This window comes from Pseudorasbora parva, chromosome 9 (assembly GCF_024679245.1).
Source record: "Pseudorasbora parva isolate DD20220531a chromosome 9, ASM2467924v1, whole genome shotgun sequence".
Classification (NCBI taxonomy): Eukaryota; Metazoa; Chordata; class Actinopteri; order Cypriniformes; family Gobionidae; genus Pseudorasbora; species Pseudorasbora parva.
In genome coordinates, this window is record NC_090180.1 from 46,897,805 (window position 1) to 46,915,586 (window position 17,782).

General features: G+C 38.9%; 1 protein-coding gene and 1 long non-coding RNA gene across 4 annotated transcripts in view; one reads left to right on the top strand and one right to left on the bottom strand.

The window, feature by feature from the left end:
- Positions 1-17,782, bottom strand: part of arhgap45a (Rho GTPase activating protein 45a) — a 57,787-nt gene that overhangs the window by 1,162 nt on the left and 38,843 nt on the right. For all 3 annotated transcript variants that reach the window (XM_067452864.1, XM_067452863.1, XM_067452862.1), the window contains exons 11-22: positions 17,525-17,704; positions 15,690-15,827; positions 12,152-12,342; positions 11,262-11,359; positions 10,980-11,081; positions 9,335-9,433; positions 8,538-8,701; positions 6,784-6,972; positions 4,778-4,915; positions 3,892-4,130; positions 1,297-1,519; positions 644-695 (exon numbers count right to left, since the gene is read on the bottom strand). In XM_067452864.1, coding sequence (XP_067308965.1) covers positions 644-695; positions 1,297-1,519; positions 3,892-4,130; positions 4,778-4,915; positions 6,784-6,972; positions 8,538-8,701; positions 9,335-9,433; positions 10,980-11,081; positions 11,262-11,359; positions 12,152-12,342; positions 15,690-15,827; positions 17,525-17,704 — 1,813 coding nt within the window. The remainder of the gene's footprint in view (positions 1-643; positions 696-1,296; positions 1,520-3,891; positions 4,131-4,777; positions 4,916-6,783; positions 6,973-8,537; positions 8,702-9,334; positions 9,434-10,979; positions 11,082-11,261; positions 11,360-12,151; positions 12,343-15,689; positions 15,828-17,524; positions 17,705-17,782) is intronic.
- On the top strand, positions 710-4,009 carry LOC137089310 (uncharacterized). Its single transcript, XR_010907658.1, has 3 exons — positions 710-1,143; positions 1,295-1,432; positions 3,870-4,009. It is a non-coding gene; the product is annotated as an uncharacterized lncRNA (long non-coding RNA).

Consider the following 17,782-nt stretch of genomic DNA (forward strand, 5'->3'; position numbering starts at 1 on the left):
AGCCACCAGAATACCGTTTCCATGGGCACCCTGACTGGTCAGCGGCTATGCCGCCTCATACGCAACAAACTGAGCTGCTCTGTGTATTCTGACAGCTTTCTATCAGAACCAGCATTAACTTCTTGAGCAGTTTGAGCTCCAGTAGCTCGTCTGTTTGATCGGACCCCACGGGCCAGCCTTCGCTCCCCACGTGCATCAATGAGCCTTGGCCGCCCATGACCCTGTGGCCGGTTCTCCACTGTTCCTTCCTTGGAGCACTTTTGATAGATACTGACCACTGCAGACCGGGAACAGCCCACAAGAGCTGCAGTTTTGGAGATGCTCTGACCCAGTCGTCTAGCCGTCACAATCTGGCCCTTGTCAAACTCGCTCAAATCCTTACGCTTGCCCATTTTTCCTGCTTCTAACACATCAACTTCAAAGTTCACTTGCTGCCTAATATATCCCACCCACTAACAGGAGCCATGATGAAGAGATCATCAGTGTTATTCACTTCACCTGTCATTAATGTTATGCCTGATCTGTGTATATTCCAATACATTCCAGATCCGCTTAATTTGCAAACCCAAGCACAAAACATATTTTATAATATTCATATTATAAACATTAAAAGATGTAATTTAATATGTATTATTTCTCTCACCACATTCCAGATCGGCTCTGTTCGGCTCTTCAGGAGTTCCAGTCTCACAGTCCTGTATGGAGAACGTGCATCAGAACCACATATAAATAACCATATAAACCTGTGTGCTAAAGGGGTGGTTACATGCGATTTGATTAGTTTAACTTTAGTTAGTGTGTGATGTCGCTGCCTGAGCATAAACAGTATCTGCAACGTTTCAGCGCTGAAAGTTCAATGCAAACAGAGATATTGTCTTTTAAAATTACGGCAGTTTATTGCCTACAAAAATGGCCGGTTTGGACTACAACAAGCTTCTTCCTGGGTTGGTGACATCATAAACCCTGCCCGTAATGGGAAGGGGCGTGGCTTCCGGACAACCTGTGCTTGGCACTTCAGCCAATAAAGATACAGGAAACTACATTTGGCCATCTAACCAATCTAAGACCATTGCGTTTTTCGGAGGGATGGGCTTCATAGAAGCAGGAAGCAAACGAGCCGTTCAAAGGACAGTGGAGACTATGGTGAGGAATAAAGGGAGAATAGAAGAAAAATACAGCGTTTAAAAAAAAAAAGTATTAAGACATGTTATACTGCACCCCATAAACACAACTGAGCCTAGAAAAAAAACACGGAACCACCCCTTTAAATCACTTTAAATGTGTTTGTGTGCAGACCTGGCTCTGGGCTGGAGAGCTGACTGAGGAGGAGGAGATGGAGATGAAGATGCTCTGCTGGAAGACGATCAGAGCCTCTACGATCCGAGCCTGATGAGGATAATCCACCAGAGATGAGAGCGACACCGTGGCTCCGGTGGGTTTGGGTCTCATCAGGGTCGGGCCGAACACGATGCCTAGATTACTAGCGCTCATTTTATTATCTTGCTCCAACTCAGACACTCTGAGAGAGAGAAAATAAGAATCTGTCAGCACTAACATTATACAAGGGATGTTTTATATTCCCAAATCTATAAAACGGCAGTTTGCAAACTTGATATTTCAAGCAGTGACTATTTTAAACAATTATTTTTCATATTCATGCATATAAAATCACAAGACCTACATACTCTCATATACGAAAAATATTAAAAATAATAGTTCATGTTAACTGTCAACTACTAAATTACTTTGCATTCCTTTTTTACATTTATTTTTATCTGTTTTTTACAGATTTGATTTTATAATTAAAAATATAAATATAAAAATGTAATACTTAAACTTTTAAATTATTATTAGATTATTAGTTATTAATATATTAAAACTTAAATACTATATATTAAATAATTTATATTAAAAAATATTAGTATTAGTAATTAATCATATTTTTTCATTATTGAATAATTCAATTAATTACAATTATTATAAGTAAATAAAGTATCCCTCTAAAATGCAGTAAAGTTCCAGCATTTCTATAATAATTATGATGATCAATATATTTTATAATACATAAAAAAAAAATGTATTTTATCGTACAGTTCAGAGCAAAGTGTTAGTATTTAGACTTTTGTTAAATATTACACCTATAATTTTAAGAATAATAAATTGAATATGGCATTGACATGTGTAATCATAATCTCTCCAATGCCCTTCAGTTCCTGTAAATCACTAGGGGTTTATAAACCCTCAGCTGTAGGTTATGAATCTTTTGTCATTCGGTTATGTCATCCATGCATTTATCACCTCGAAGTTGGACTATTGTAATTCATTGTACCTGGGTTTGCCTAATTCAGCTGTAAATCGTTTGCAAATGGTTCAGAACGCAGCAGCCAGACTACTGACTGGCACTAAAAAGCATCAGCACATCACTCCTGTGCTAGCCTCTCTCCATTGGCTACCGGTTAGGTCACGGATTGATTTGCACAATGCCTCAAGATCCCTACGCTCTTCGAATCAACTTCTTTCTATTCCTCGCTCTCATTATAAGACTAACGGTGCTTTCTCTGTAGCGGCTCCTCGACTCTGGAACTGTCTTCCTCTCAGTATTAGATCTTCCTCCTCTGTTGCTACTTTTAAAGCATCCTTAAAAACTCAATTATATTCTTTATCTTTTAACTGATGGTGTAAATGCTTTCCCATGTACCCTCAATGTTTAAATCCAATTAGGGCTGTGTATTGCCAAGAATCTGGGGATACGATACGTATCACGATACATGTGTTACGATACAATATATTGCGAATACTTTTTTTTTTTTTTAGAAAGATTTAATTTAAAAGAATAGAGAACACAACCATATGCATAAAACATGACAAGCAACTGTTTTATTTAATTAATACAGTATGATTTATATGACTAATCACTATTTTGTGCAATCTAAGTAAAGGGAAATAGTAAAGTGACTGCAGGATTCGTACATGTTTTAAAGGTTCACAGTATAGCAATTTTTCATTTCTAAACTATTTAGCAACAGAAAGTGCATAGTTCATTCATTCCATGCCTGAATGACTGTTTGTTTTATATTTAATATGGTAAAGCTGTTTTCTTTTATACAGTCTATGTATAAAGTGCCATTTCAAGTCTACTGAACTGCAGAGCTGGTGCATCCATATCCACACCGCTATAATCAGATGCTTTCGTTCTGCTGCCACCGCTGTCAGTTTTGCAGTGTGTTTATTTTGTTACTGAGAGGAAAATGTGCTATATTCTATCGAAACGCTTCTCAGCAACGCGGATGAGATCAGGATGTTAAGCAAGCTTTCAGATTCAATGTTTCCCGAGTAGGCTACTGGATTTTAACTTGGCCAATTTTGCAAACAAAGTGACTCTTGTTGATTTCCTCAGTGGCTTCTTTATAGCTGAAGCCAAAATGAGTCCACACTTCAGCTCTGTAAACCGCCGGAGTGGAATATTTCTATCGTCTTGTGAAGTTTGCTAATGCTAATGCACACACATTCACCTTGCGCTTCTCCGGCTCCGCGTCAGTTACGTTCTGAGATAACACTGCCATCTAGCGGTTGGGTGTTATACAGTCTGTGGTTTAATTCGAACACAAAGCCACGAATCTTGGATGTAAATAAATAAGTATCGATACAGTGTTTTTGAGAATCGATATAACATAATATCGCGACATAATTGAACATAATATCGCGATACTCACGTGTATCGATATTTTCGTACACCCCTTATCTAATGCTTAATTCTGTTTTGATTTTGTTTTAATGCTCTTATACAGCACTTTGGTTACAACCTTGGTTGTTTTTAATGTGCTATATAAATCAATAAACTAAACCAAACTTATGAATCTGTTTTTAAGGTCTGAAGGTGCACAATCTCACCTGCGCAGGTGCCGGACGATGTACTTCAGCGTGGAGATGTTAGCGTGTGGCAGCCGCTTGAGCAGCTCTCTGAGTTTCTGAACTAAGGTCAGCAGCTCTGGTTCAGTTTCTGACCCACGATCCACCAGCTCTGGGCCTTTCACTCCCTCACCGGCCTCTGAGCCGTCTGAGTTCAGGCTTTCCTTCGCTAGTCCCATCAGATCGTTATATAGACGGAAGGGCATGATGGGCTCTGGCAGCTGAGGAGACGTAAGGCATAAAATAATGTGAGAATCATCAGATGTGTTTGTGGCAGTTTTTCTGGTTATTAAAGGTATAATACAAGACTTCTCCACCTTACAAAGGACATCATATTTTGTGAGAAAGTGTTGTTCTAGAGCAAGACAGGCACTATTTTTGGAATCAGAACCCCAAAATGAATAAAAAAACAAGTATTGGGTTTCATTCAGCAAATATGATGCTATAGAAGATTTGTCTGGCTATCACCAGACCAAGCTCAATTTAAGATTAAACATTGCTCTGGGAGTCTGCTCTGTATTTTCTACTGCACAAGAGGTGTGATCAACGGGCGTAGTTCAAATGACTCCGTACACAATTGGATAATCCTTAAACCAATCAGACCACAAGAGGCGTGATCAACGGGCAACGACCCATCGCTTCTCTATCCATCATCTCGTTAAACCCACCAATAGCGCATAAGGTGGATAAGCCAGTCTGTGATTGGTTCCCGCAAAAGTGTAACAGAAGCAGTAGAAATGAATGTACAGGTTTCCAGACTGAGCTGCAGGGCAAAATCAAAACTCTCAAATCAAAACAAATCGTCTGCCAAACGAACAGAAAACATCTTTAAACTTAACACTCTTAGAATGACAGTCAGGTGACTCACCTGTCTCAGGTAGAGCTTCAACACGTTGCTGATGTCATGTGGAGACGCCTGCGAGAGCTCCACCAGCTCTTTACCGTTTTCAAATGCCTGGCACAGCTTTTCCACACGGGTCTTCACGCCATTCACACGATAGATTCCCTGAAGACATGCAAAGAAAGCATTAACCCTATAAAGCATACATATGATCAAAACTCTCTCACACAATCTACTACATGCCTTCTGTCGTCTGATTGACAGTTTAGACGTTTTTAGCAAGAAAAAGCCTTTTAGTATACTTGTACAAACATCCAGCTTAAGCTTCTGGTTCACGTGTCTTTCTGCCGTGAAATTTGCACTGATTTTAATAAAGGAAACATAACTTTTATATCATTAGGAATATTTCATAATGAACACTTCAGTTTACTTGATTATCCATACATTATTTATTAGAAAAATCAAGTTCAAAAGTGAGCATCAAATACTATATGGTCATCAGGTTTATTTGTTCATCTGTCAATCATCATTGTATTGCATTGCATTATGTTTTTAAAATAAAACAGAGCTTTGATTATTAAACTTAACATTTAAATATACATTATTGGCAGATATAGAGTGACGACGATGCTTTTTATGTAGCTGTATTGCATCTGTTAAAAAGTTCCCATTGATTTACATTGCAAGCTATCAAAATATCTTCTTTCTTTTTGGCCATATAAATATCAGCAACTGCATCAATTTGGCCCTCTGAATAAAACTGAGTTGTATTCCATTTTGCTATCTATTATTTAATATGTCAGGATTTACAGGGTTAAAACTCTTTTGGGAGTAGTGAAGTTCAAATCTAGCCTGACAAACCAGACCCACATCAAGATGTTTGGTCTGGAAACTCCCCATTGACAGCTCAATCCGAGGGGCGGATAAACGGTTGTCTTTCAAACTCCCTCTGCACGCGATAGGATAGCGCTACACCAACCAGAGCAACCAAGGTGAAGCAGAGCTTGTTGATAGATTAAACATTCACCGTATCCGGTCGGCTAAACTCCGAACACATCTTCCCTTTTTAAGAATGATTTCAGTGCCGTTCTTTGTTCTTTCTCAGAGAAAAGCTTAACGCCAAGTATTCCAGAGTCGTGGTCAAAGCTGATTCGAAAGACCGCCGCCGTTCGCCAGTTTCTTTGTTTACTAGAAGCATGCAAACGCAACTCGGCCGTCATTATGCTAAGCCCCGCCCACCGACTCTATACACGATGTGATTGGCCCGGCAAGAGTTAGGGGAATACAGCTCAGAAGAGTATTGAGAGTTGCTAGACGACACTTGCGGGCAGATTAAATTTGCTGCCGCTAGGGTGCGTCTAGATTTCTACGCTAGTTCAAATCTGCAAAACTGGGGAATTGTTTTTTGCAACCTTGTCCATTAAAACAAGTGTATCATGAAATTATGCGATTAACCAATGATTAATGTGCATAACTTGCATGCATATAATGTATAAAGTTGTTTAATTGCTGTTTTACTTAAAATTTTATTTGCAAATGAAGCAATGAGCAAACATACACCACTGAGCCAAAACATGATGTGTGATTAGTGTGACTTGTGCCACAGTGCCCCTTCTGTTGGCTCGGACCAGAAGGGATAGCCTTTGATGGCCGCGTGCATCGATGAGCCTTGGCCCCCCAACACCCTGTCGGCAGTTTGTCCCTCCTCAGATACTGTAGGTAAATTCTCACCACTGCTGACTGGAAGCAACATACAACCCTTGTCGTTTCAGAGATACTCTAAATCAGTTGCCCTGCTATAGCAATTTGGCCCAAGTGAAAATCGCTCAGATCTTTATTCCTGCTCCATCTATCATCGATTACTTGCCATCTAATTAACCCAGAGCTTAATATGTGGCCTTGTTAGATGATCAACGATATTCGCTTCAACTGTGACAATGTTTTGGCACATTTATAATGCATTTTTTTAGAGGTAAACATTCTTTACTGTACTTTTACTGTACTTTATTCTTTCTCAAGCTATCCTCTCGCACCTTCATTTTGAGCGCTCTCCTCTCGATTTCTGTGATGCATTTCTTGATGATGAAAGGAACGCCCTCCACGTCACCCTGCAGAACCTGAGAGAAATCACGTCCGAAGAGCTGCAGACGACCCTGGAGCTTCTTATGGCCACACTGGATGGCCAGAGACTCCAGACACTTCTTATGACACGCCAGGAAACACTGACACACAAACACACACAGTCAGACACTATCAGATCAGAACAAAATGAGAACTGAATTGAGCTGAATAATGACAATCTTGTCTTCTGTAGAGCTGCTTTACAGCTGAAAATGAAGTTGTTTCACAAATGAATTTCGCAACACTATCTATTTGCCTGGTCGGGCCAGCAGTTCAAATTATTACTTGCTCTGCCAATATTTTCACTGAACCCATTAAAAAAAATAGATACTCAGAAAAGAGGCTTATGCAAAAGCGAACTCAAATTACTACTCGAAAGCTGTTTTTTGTACATGCAAGTACTGAATTGAGTCAATCTGAATGGTTAAAAATGGCTTGAATGTTTAAATTGACTAGACTTAAAAACACACGCAACTGATCAACTTTTGTGATGACGCAGTACTGGCCTGATAGGAAAAATGTGCGTCTTTTACACTGTTTGTAGAGTTCGTTTGTGGAGTAAATACACTACATTGCCAAAAGTTTTGGACTTTAATGCCATCCCATTCTTAATCCGTAGGGTTTAGTATGGAGTCGACCCACCCGTTGCAGCTTTAACAGCTTAAACTCTTCTGGGAAGGCTTTCCACAAGGTTTAGGAGTGTGTTTATGGGGATTTTTGCCCATTCTTCTAGAAGCTCATTTGTGAGGTCAGGCACTGATGATGGACGAGAAGGCCTGGCTCTCAGTCTCCGCTCTAATTCATCCCAAAGCTGTTCTATCGGGTTGAGCTCAGGACTCTGTGTAGGCCAGTCAAGTTCCTCCACACCAAACTCCTCATCCATGTCTTTATGGACCAACGCTTTGTGCACTGGAGCGCAGTCATGTTGGGACAGGAAGGGGCCGTCCCCAAACTGTTCCCACAGAGTTGGGAGCATGAAATTGTCCAAAATGTCTTAGTATGCTCAAGCATTAAGAGTTCCTTTGACTTGAACTAATGGGCCAAGCCCAACCCCTGAAAAACAACCCCACCCCATAATCCCCCCTCCACCAAACTTTACACTTGGCACAATGCAGTTAGGCACGTCCCGTTCTTCTGGCAACCGCCAAACCCAGACTCATCCATGGAAAACACGTCTCCACTGCTCTAGAGTCCAGTGGCGGCTGCTTTACTCCACTGCATCCCATGCTTTGCATTGCTCTTGGTGATGTAAGGCTTGGATGAGCTGCTCGGCCATGGAAACCCATTCCATGAAGCTCTCTACGCTGTTCTTGAGCTCATCTGAAGGCCACACAAAGTTTGGAGGTCTATGGCTCTGCAGAAAGTTGGCGACTTCTGCGCACTGTTCCTATAACTAAAATCGATCCCAGTTCCTGCGGTGCAAACACTCCAAAACCTCTGTACTTCCGCAAACAATTCTAGGAACTATAAAAAGGTTCCTCCAGTGCGAAAGCCCCTTTTGTCGAGCCCTGCTGTATAAAGCGCTATTAAAATAAATGTGACTTGCCGTTCAACATCTGTGATTTAATTGCACAATAATGTTGTTTATACAGTTGATTTGCAGGTATTATACATCTACAGTTTTGTCTGATACTGTCAACAATACAAACACATTGGTCAGTCTCACCTCCTCACATTCTGCACCCTGGAAATAAACGTAGCTGTCACATTCTCTGCATTTTGATGGTGTGCGCAGTTTACGCAGCCGATGGGTTTTTGCAGCTTTGGACAATCCCACATTTTTGAAAGGACCAGTGGGCGCCGCGCTTTCCGGTTCAATCCCATTTATACCTAAAACACAACAAACACTCATCATATATCCTTACTATATACTACACTCAACTAGATTGACTAAATAAGATCTCTTCAATATCTTTATTGTTTCTCTTAGACGGCAAAGGCAGGACGCTTCAGATAAATAGAGTATAATGTTTTATACCGCAGGAAATTATGAACATACTCTAACATCCCTTAATTGTACCCCATTCCTAAACTTAACCAATACAACAACTACCTTACTAACTATTAATAAGCAGTAAATTAGGAGTTTAAAAAGATATAGGCATAAAGATATATAAGTATATATACCATTTGAAACGTATGGAAGCAAATAAATGTGCATTTTGGATGCTTTCTTTCTACAAGTTAAGCAAAATCTTAAAACTGGCCAGTGCATGAAGAACACTGGTTTTGTCTGTAGTGTCTCTCCTGAATGGAGAGCAAATAATTGGCTTAATTCTCCTGCTTCTCAGATGTTTCTTTTCAGAAATAATCTCATGTGTTTCCTCTGGAGTTTCAGAGGAGATCTCAACATTGTTTCAATTGTGCTTAGATCTGCAAAGATGCTCAAGTCTGGGGCAATAAAAAAAACTTCCTCTGTGTATTTAAATTTAATGTTTCCTTGGACTGTAATCAGTCACTCACTTTGTTCAAACGGGGCCATGGGGCCATCTCGCTCCTCTAAATCTTCATTGGACGACAAGGTGGCTGCAGAAACTGGCCTTGAAGGTTTTGAGATGTCACCTGAGAACAAAACATTAAACAATATTATCACCGTTTGTCGTAGACCCATGAATGAGGTGTCAAATCATGTGGCTTATTGAGGAGATGTGTGCTATATGATGTACGATGTTGATCTGGTGGGCAAAAAATCAGCCAATAAAAATCCCATAGACTTAACAGAGAAAATGATATCTCCTCATCAGAACATCACAGAGACTTAGGGCTGGTCTCAGTTAAATCACCCTATCAAGCAGCTAATAAGTAGTAACATACAAACTTCATAGCCGTGCCCTAGCAAGAACTTACAGCACCCTAGCAACCATATATCAACATTAACAAGCCATATCTCAGCGCAAATGCATTGTAGAAATACAGAGTCAGGCTCTTTTGACACAGACTGGCAAATAGTCTTTAACTCTTTCCCCACCAAACACAGAATTTTCTGTTATTTTTGAGAAAACGCTTCCCTGCCAAAAACGGAATTTTCCGTGTTTTCACTGTCAGACGCTAGGGGGCGCTATTACACATCTTCTGAATGAGTACAGAATCTCCTGATCAAAACACATGCGAGGAACACGCAGAAAAACAAGCAATCGTAAAACAAGCGATCGTAAAACAAGTGATCGCAAATACATTTGCAAAATAACATGATCATCAACATTAAACATCATATAAATCAAAACTATCTAATGTTCCTGAATGAGATGTGGAGCCAGAACGAGCTACAGGACTGAAGCATTAATGTTGATGGATCTCCTCTATCTGTGTTTGATCATCTCTGAATCTGATCTGGAGTCAGTCTTTCACAAAAATGTGATTTTCTCAGGTTTTTTTTTCAAAATTTAGCTTTTTTTTATGAAACTTACTCATAGAATAAAACTGTTTTGTTGTTGTTTAAAAGAAAAGGGTCTCTTTCTTTTGATATACTGTATGCACGCTCAGATATTCATTAAACAAAATATTCAATGGGCTATTACATTTTTGTGAAAATGGTCCAACCCTGGTGATGGCTGGCTACTTTGTTTTAAGCGCTGTCGGGGAAAGAGTTAAATATCACCCCATAAACTGTGAAAAAGTTTTTATTGTATTACTGTAAACCACAGTGTGGTGTTGAACTGAGAGATATCAAAGGTCACAAATAATTTCCTTTAAGTGTGTAGACTCATAAATGATTGTGTGTATTTTATATATGGGTCTATTTTTTGTGTAGATTGTTCTTAAAGGGATAGTTCACCCAAAAATGAAAATTTTATCTGCTGACCCCCATTAATTAGACCCTATTGACATGCATTATACGAGCAACAGTTGGAGTTAAAATCTTAATTTGTGTTCTACTGAAGAAACAAACACAAGTACATCTTGGATGCCCTGGGAGTCAGCAGATAAACATCAAATTTCCATTTTTGGGTGAACTATCCCTTTAAGTTGTTGGTCTATTTAATACTGATGTTTCACTATAAGAGCAAAATAATTAAGCATTTTTAATACCAAATATCTTTTAGATTCTGTAATCATGCTGAAAGGTCAATACAACAATAAACCAGACTGAACTGGTTTTGTTTGCTACCTGTGCTGGAGGTCGGGGAGCCCAGTCCACTTCCTGGACCAACACTGTCAGTGTCACTCAGTGTGGACGGCCAGGACTTATGAGCTTGGTGATGGTCTCTACCTGCAATGATGAAATAATCACTGTATTCATTTTAAAATTATAATTTAATCATAATCAAATACAGCCTGAAGGGGTGATACCATCTCTTCTGTTGCACTGCGATCAAGCAAAGGTCAGATATGTTGTGTGTACGGCCACTAAAAGCTGATTTTTGGTTCATTTATTGTATGTAAAACTGACCTTGACCTCGTCTTTGTTTAACCACAGCTCCTTCTCCAAATCCCGCCTCCTCTGGGGTGGGCGGAGCTTCAGAGCTGTTGTTCCGGGTTCGAACATGCCTGATTGGGATAAAAATTAACATTATGTCTAAATTGCATACAGAATGTTACAGCAAAATTTCAAGTAACTAGAAGTAATATTAACCAGGACTGCAGATTTGAGGAAAAAATAGTATTGACTGAAATCGTGTTAGGTGTGCTTGTTTGTATAGCTGCACAATTTTGCCAAAAAGGTTGTGATTATATATCAAAACATGACTATAAAATAATAAGGAAACACTTTACAACAAGGTTTCATTAGTTAACATGAACCAACAAGGAATAATACGTCTACAGCCTTTATTAATCTTAATTCATGTTAATCGCAGCATTTACTAATACATTTTTAAGACCAAAAGTTGCATGTGAACTAACATTAACATGAATATTTTTATAAACATTAATAAAGGCTAATAAATGCTGTATTGTTTAAATATTTGTTCATGTTAATTAATGCATTAACAACTGAGACCGTACTGTAAAGTTTTACCAATAATAATAATTATTATCATTATTACAACAAAAAAATGAAACAAAATAAGAAATATTACTTTTGTTAAATATATAAATTGTGCATTTAAGAAAAAAATAAATAAGCAAAGCTGCTCATGTGTAAATTTCAAGTATGTAAATTAAATTGCAGCCTTTGTGATTGGATTATCATATGAAGCCATATCACAATTTCGGTTTTATTTTGATTAATCATGCAGCCTAAACATCAACTGTAAATTAAAAATGCATTGCAGTGAGGTCATGTAACAACTGTATGAAACATTGAAAAATGTGGTGTGTCCTAACAGGAAGTGGTCTTACTGGTGGCTGGACGCAGAGTACGGCTCAAACTGGTACTGTACGGGCAGGCCTGTGCGGAGCTTCAGGTTTTTAACGTGAGAAGCGTATTGCTGACCCGGATCATACAGCTTACAGCTCTCACAGAGCGTCTGGAAATGCACCGGCAGCGCTGCTGTCTGAACATGCATCGTCTGATAGTATGAGATGGTGCACTAGACAGAGAGGAAGAGGATGCATTAAACACAAAACCTGAGCGTAAAAACACTCAATCATTCTGAATCAAACCATGAGCACACATTATCCATCCATCATCCCTTTTCACATACCAGATGTCTAAAAAGTAGGCAGAATTAGGATTTGTGTGTCCCAAATATGGTATATTTAAAATATCATACAGTACAAATTGTAACCAAATGTAGTGCTACTTTTCTGTTAGATTTTCATAGTATGCATCTATGCATGCAGGCTAATATTACTCACAACCCCTTGTAAACTCTTTAAAGGCGCGGGAATGCTTAATTTTCTGTGTTGTGCTCCATGCATAGTAGCAGGGATGGAAATTAACTTTTTTGTCCACCGGCCACTGTGGCTGATGGATTTCAAAATCTACCAGCCACTCAATGTTTTTACCAGCCACTTTCTTGTTTTTAACCGACAATGTGTAACTGCACGTGAAAATTAATACTACAAGCTCTACAATACTTAAGCAGTTTATTTAATCTCAAGTCTCAATGAAATACTGACATTTTCTCTTTCTCTCTTATACACACACAAACCATGAACTGATATACATTTCATTAAATGATTAGGGCTCTGTGTTCTCTTTTTTTTTTTTTTTCTTTTTTTTTTACCTGGATGTGGCATTTGGATGATTCGTGGTCTTTTATGGCTTCCAGTTTTAGGTTTTTAGTACCAACAATGAAACGACTAGTTTTGGCATCTCCTGAAGCGTGTTGACGACATACCGAGCAGAACATTGTCAGTAGGGATGGACCGAAATAAGCACTAAAAGAAATTATGCCAATTACCAATTGCATTTATGACTAATGCTGTGACTCTGTAACTTTACTAAAAATCAAGGCATTGCAATTGCATTAATTAATATTAAAGATTCAAATAATAAATCAATTACAAATTATGCAAATATTTATTTAGCACATTGCAACAACCCACAGTATAAAATAAAATTCAAACTAAAATGTTTAACACGACCTCACTCATGTGTACATTAAATAATAATGTACAGGTCTACTGGCCTGCAGAAAGGTACAGAAATGGAATAAAGTAATCAAATCTAAAATAACTGCATATTTAACTGTTTAAATGAAAGATTAATCCTTATTTAACTTACAAAAGCTATTCAATCAAGAGCAGTGAGTGATGTCCTTTTGTTTGACATTAAACAGAGCAGTAAAGGCTACTGCCCCTTTAAGACCTAATAGAGGGATATGCGTCATCTTTCACGACTGTATAAAGTTCACTTAAGGCATATTCAGACTATGTCTGCTAGAATACTCATCAAGATGAACATGTTGGCATACTTTTTGTGTGAGTTTGTCTGTTTAAGCACAAGACTTGAAAGAGAACTCAATATTTGCGCGCTGTGAGACGAGTGCGCGCTTCCGGATGACAGTGACGGATCTTCTCTCAGCGCGAGCACGAGTTCTTATTCGCGTCTTCTGGCACTACATCCAGGTAATGACGGCGAAAACGACTGGTCATATTCGGACATACGGCCGCACTCGCATGCACTGAACACAGTTTATAAAGAGGGGAAACAGTATGCTATTTTTATTTACCCGCCACGGTGGCCGGTAGGTGAAGCGAGTTTACCCGCCACAACTCAAAATCACCCGCATTTGGCTAGTGGCGGGTGCTAATTTCCATCCCTGCATAGTAGCTTTCAAAGTATACCCAAGCATGGTTGAACAGTCGACACATGCTTTTTCTACTCTACCAGACGTCAAAGGCAGCACTGAGTCGGGTCATTTATAGGATATTTGCTCGGACGGACAGAAGAAGAAAAGCAGCGGATCTGCCATTGCATGCACAGTTTAGAACAAGAACCAAAACAAAAACAATGGAGATGGATATGCTGCTTTTTTAACAGTTTTGTATAATTTTTAATGGTTTTCCCTTCGACTACTGCACAGTACATCACAACTGTGCCTATTGTATCTAGTGGACTCTTCTGTCTCAATGTTCACCTTGTATCATCCGCATCGTCAAAAAAAAAATCACTGCACATACACAGACCCTCGCGATTCAGCTGTTGCGGTAAATTAATTTCACTTGCTGTGTTTTTGGAGAAAATATGTGATATTATTATCATTATTTTGATAACTTCAAATTCTGACCGGAAATAGTAAACCATCCGGGTATCTTTGGAATACTCTTTTCAACATACTACGATTTGGGACATACATTTTTAAATACTATTTAGTATGGATAGTATGCGAATTGGGATGCAGGGATAGTTTTCAGCAAATCCCCTATGTGAAGCTTGCAATGTAGGCTGAATAAAAAGAAGATAAAAAACACTTTGGCTGATTAAACGAAGACAATAAACACGACTGCATCGAGATAAGGTGTATTTGAGTTCTTCAAGCCTTCTTGGGTATTTTCATAATTATAAAGTATGCAGTGCTGTCTGACAGACTTTATCACTGTATAGAATACTATAAAATAATGCATTGTCTGCCTCATTCTGTCCAACACAATACAACGCTATTAAACGTAGACGTATTTCGCGGGCAGGTATTGCATTTATCACAGGATTTGTGCTAATAACTAACTAATAACTGTGACTTTTACCTCAATAAACTCCTAATTACTGTTTATTAATAGTTAGTAAGGTAGTTGTTAGTTTAGGTATTGGGATTAAGGGATGTAGATTAAGGTCATGCTGAATAAAGCATTAATAAGTGCTAGTCTCAGCCTCAGATGTCACACCCACAGACCTTTGGCTGAACATTTGATGCATATGGCACACTTATCTGAAAACACTTCAGGAGTTTCAAAGTCGTCATTTGATTGGTTACATTTTACAGGATGTCCACAAGACGTCTGTGTTGTTCTTTAACGGTCCGCTTAGAAACAAATGCCACGACTCCAAACTCCCTCGTGGAAGAAGAACGCCATCGCTGTGACAACAAGCTTTTCCAACTATACGCTGGATTTTCAAAAGTATGTCAAGTTTGCGGCACTATTGTTGAAGTAAACTTGCACAACGTTCTTGAATGGAAAAATGTATAGATGCACGCTGGTCTGTTATTGTAGGGACATCGATTTTACATTTTCACACCCCTAAACATGACGCGGAACAAAACAAACTGTGATTGGTTTCGTAACATGTCAGTCAAACCTCCTTTTGGGCGATCCTTGACCAATGAAAGCTGCGATTGAGACTTCCTGCCATCAGTCTGGCTACACAAGACTATATAAGTGCTAATAAACCGCTAATATCCTAATAATATGCATGCTAATAACCAACTAGTTAATAGTGAGAATTGGACCCTGAACTAAACTCTGTGTATATAAATATATATATGACTCTCACCGCTCGCAGGATCTGGTCTGTCTGTCTGATGAGCTCTTGGATCTGTTTGAGCACGTTCACCTTCATGTCCTCCAGCTCCTGCTGTTGAGTCGTTGCATCAGCAATGCAGGTGCGATACGTCGCCTCCGCCTCCTCCGCCTGTGGACACAAACGCACAACACTTGATTTACTTCCTCTAGCTTGCTTGTCTTATCATGAAAACTAATTTAGTCGACTTGATTGTTTTTTTTGTTGCTCCGGCACAAATGCTGCAACTGAAAACATTGACTACAAACAGAATTGTTGGGTGAATATTACAAAATATGCTGACCCAAAAATTCAAAAGTAAAAGTAGAGAGCAATTATATTCTGCTTAAAGATATTATTTTTGGCATTGTGATATTTTCGTGACAATAACATCCCAAACTCTCATCACTATAATGCTTACCACATTTTCATCATTCTATTCTATTCTACAGGGCTTGACAGTGAGACCATTTCACTCAAAATATATTTTGGAGCATGTGTGCGAAAAAACTGTCTGTGCAGATCAGTTCTTAAAGGGTTAGTTCACCCAAAAAGGAAAATTCATTAATTACTCACCCTCATGTCGTTGGACACCCATAAGACCTTCGTTCATCTTCAGAACACAAATGAAGATATTTTAGTGTAAAGCTGAGGAAGGCTTCAGAAAGGCCTCCATTGGCATTCAGTCCATTCCCACTGACCCACTCACAAGACCCATAAAGGCACTAAAGACGACATTACAAAGTCCATCTCACTACAGCGGCTGTACAATCATTTTACAATGCGACGAAAATAGTTATTGTGCACAAAAAAATCAAAATAACGACTTTATCCGCCAAGTTATTGATGTGAACTCGACGCATGCGCGAGAATATGACGCAGCTCCACCGTTCGGACACATGACCCGGAAGAGGAGAACCTCTTCCGGGTCATGAACTCATGCTACTGCCTGAGTTCACGTCCAATACCTACACGGAAGACAATAACTTGGCGGATAAAGTCATTATTTAGATTTTTTTGTGCGCACAAAAACCATTCTCGTTGCTTCATCAAATGATTGTACAGCCACTGTAGTGAGATGGACTTTGTAATGTCGTCTTTAGTGCCTTTATGGGTCTTGTGAGTGGGTCAGTGGGAATGGACTGAATGCCAATGGAGGCCTTTCTGAAGCTTTTCTCAGCTTTCAACAAAAATATCTTCATTTGTGTTCCAAAGATGAGCGAAGGTGTTACGGGTGTCCAATGACATGAGGGGGAGTAATTAATTAAATGATTTTCATTTTTGGGTGAACTAACCCTTTAAATGTAAGATCATAAGAAGTCTTCAATACCTTATATAGTATAACAAACCTCTTAAAGGAACACTCCACTTTATTTGAAAATAGGCTTATTTTCCAAGTCCCTTAAACAGTTGAGTTTTACCGTTTTTGAATCCATTCAGCCGATCTCTGTATCTGGCAGTAGCACTTTTAGCATAGCTTAGCATACATCATTGAATCTGATTAGACTATTAGCATCGCGCTCAAAAATGACCAATTGGTGCATATAATCAGAAATAGTTAAAAACCACGTGTCTGATTTGTACTCTAATAACTTAATTGATTTTGCTGGTAATTTTCTCATTGTATTCCTTGGAAAAACACGTTATTTACACATTTTTTAATTAAATATTACAAGATTGCAGAGAAAAAATATGAAATTTTATAACAAAAATAAAATATTGGAGTCTAATATCAATCTATTTAACAAAATGTTGACCGCAAAAGCACAGTCACACAAAATGACAAAATGTGTGACGTTAGCTCATGTTTCCTGTTTGAGCTTGCTGACCTTGTTGCGTGCTTCCTCTTCTAGTCGTCTCTTCTTGTCCAGAGCTTTAGTGGTTGAGCCACTTCCTGTTCCGCTTTGCTCTTCTTCAACCTTATTGGCTACTGTCCGAGCTCTCTCGTACTCCTCACAGCGGCCCATGTACAAATGACGGGCCTTGCGGAGGTTAGTCTCAGCATCGGCCTGATGAACACAAAAGCATACATATTTTTGTTTAAGCAGGGTTTAGTTATGTTCACTAGTGAGTTAAGTGTGGACTGA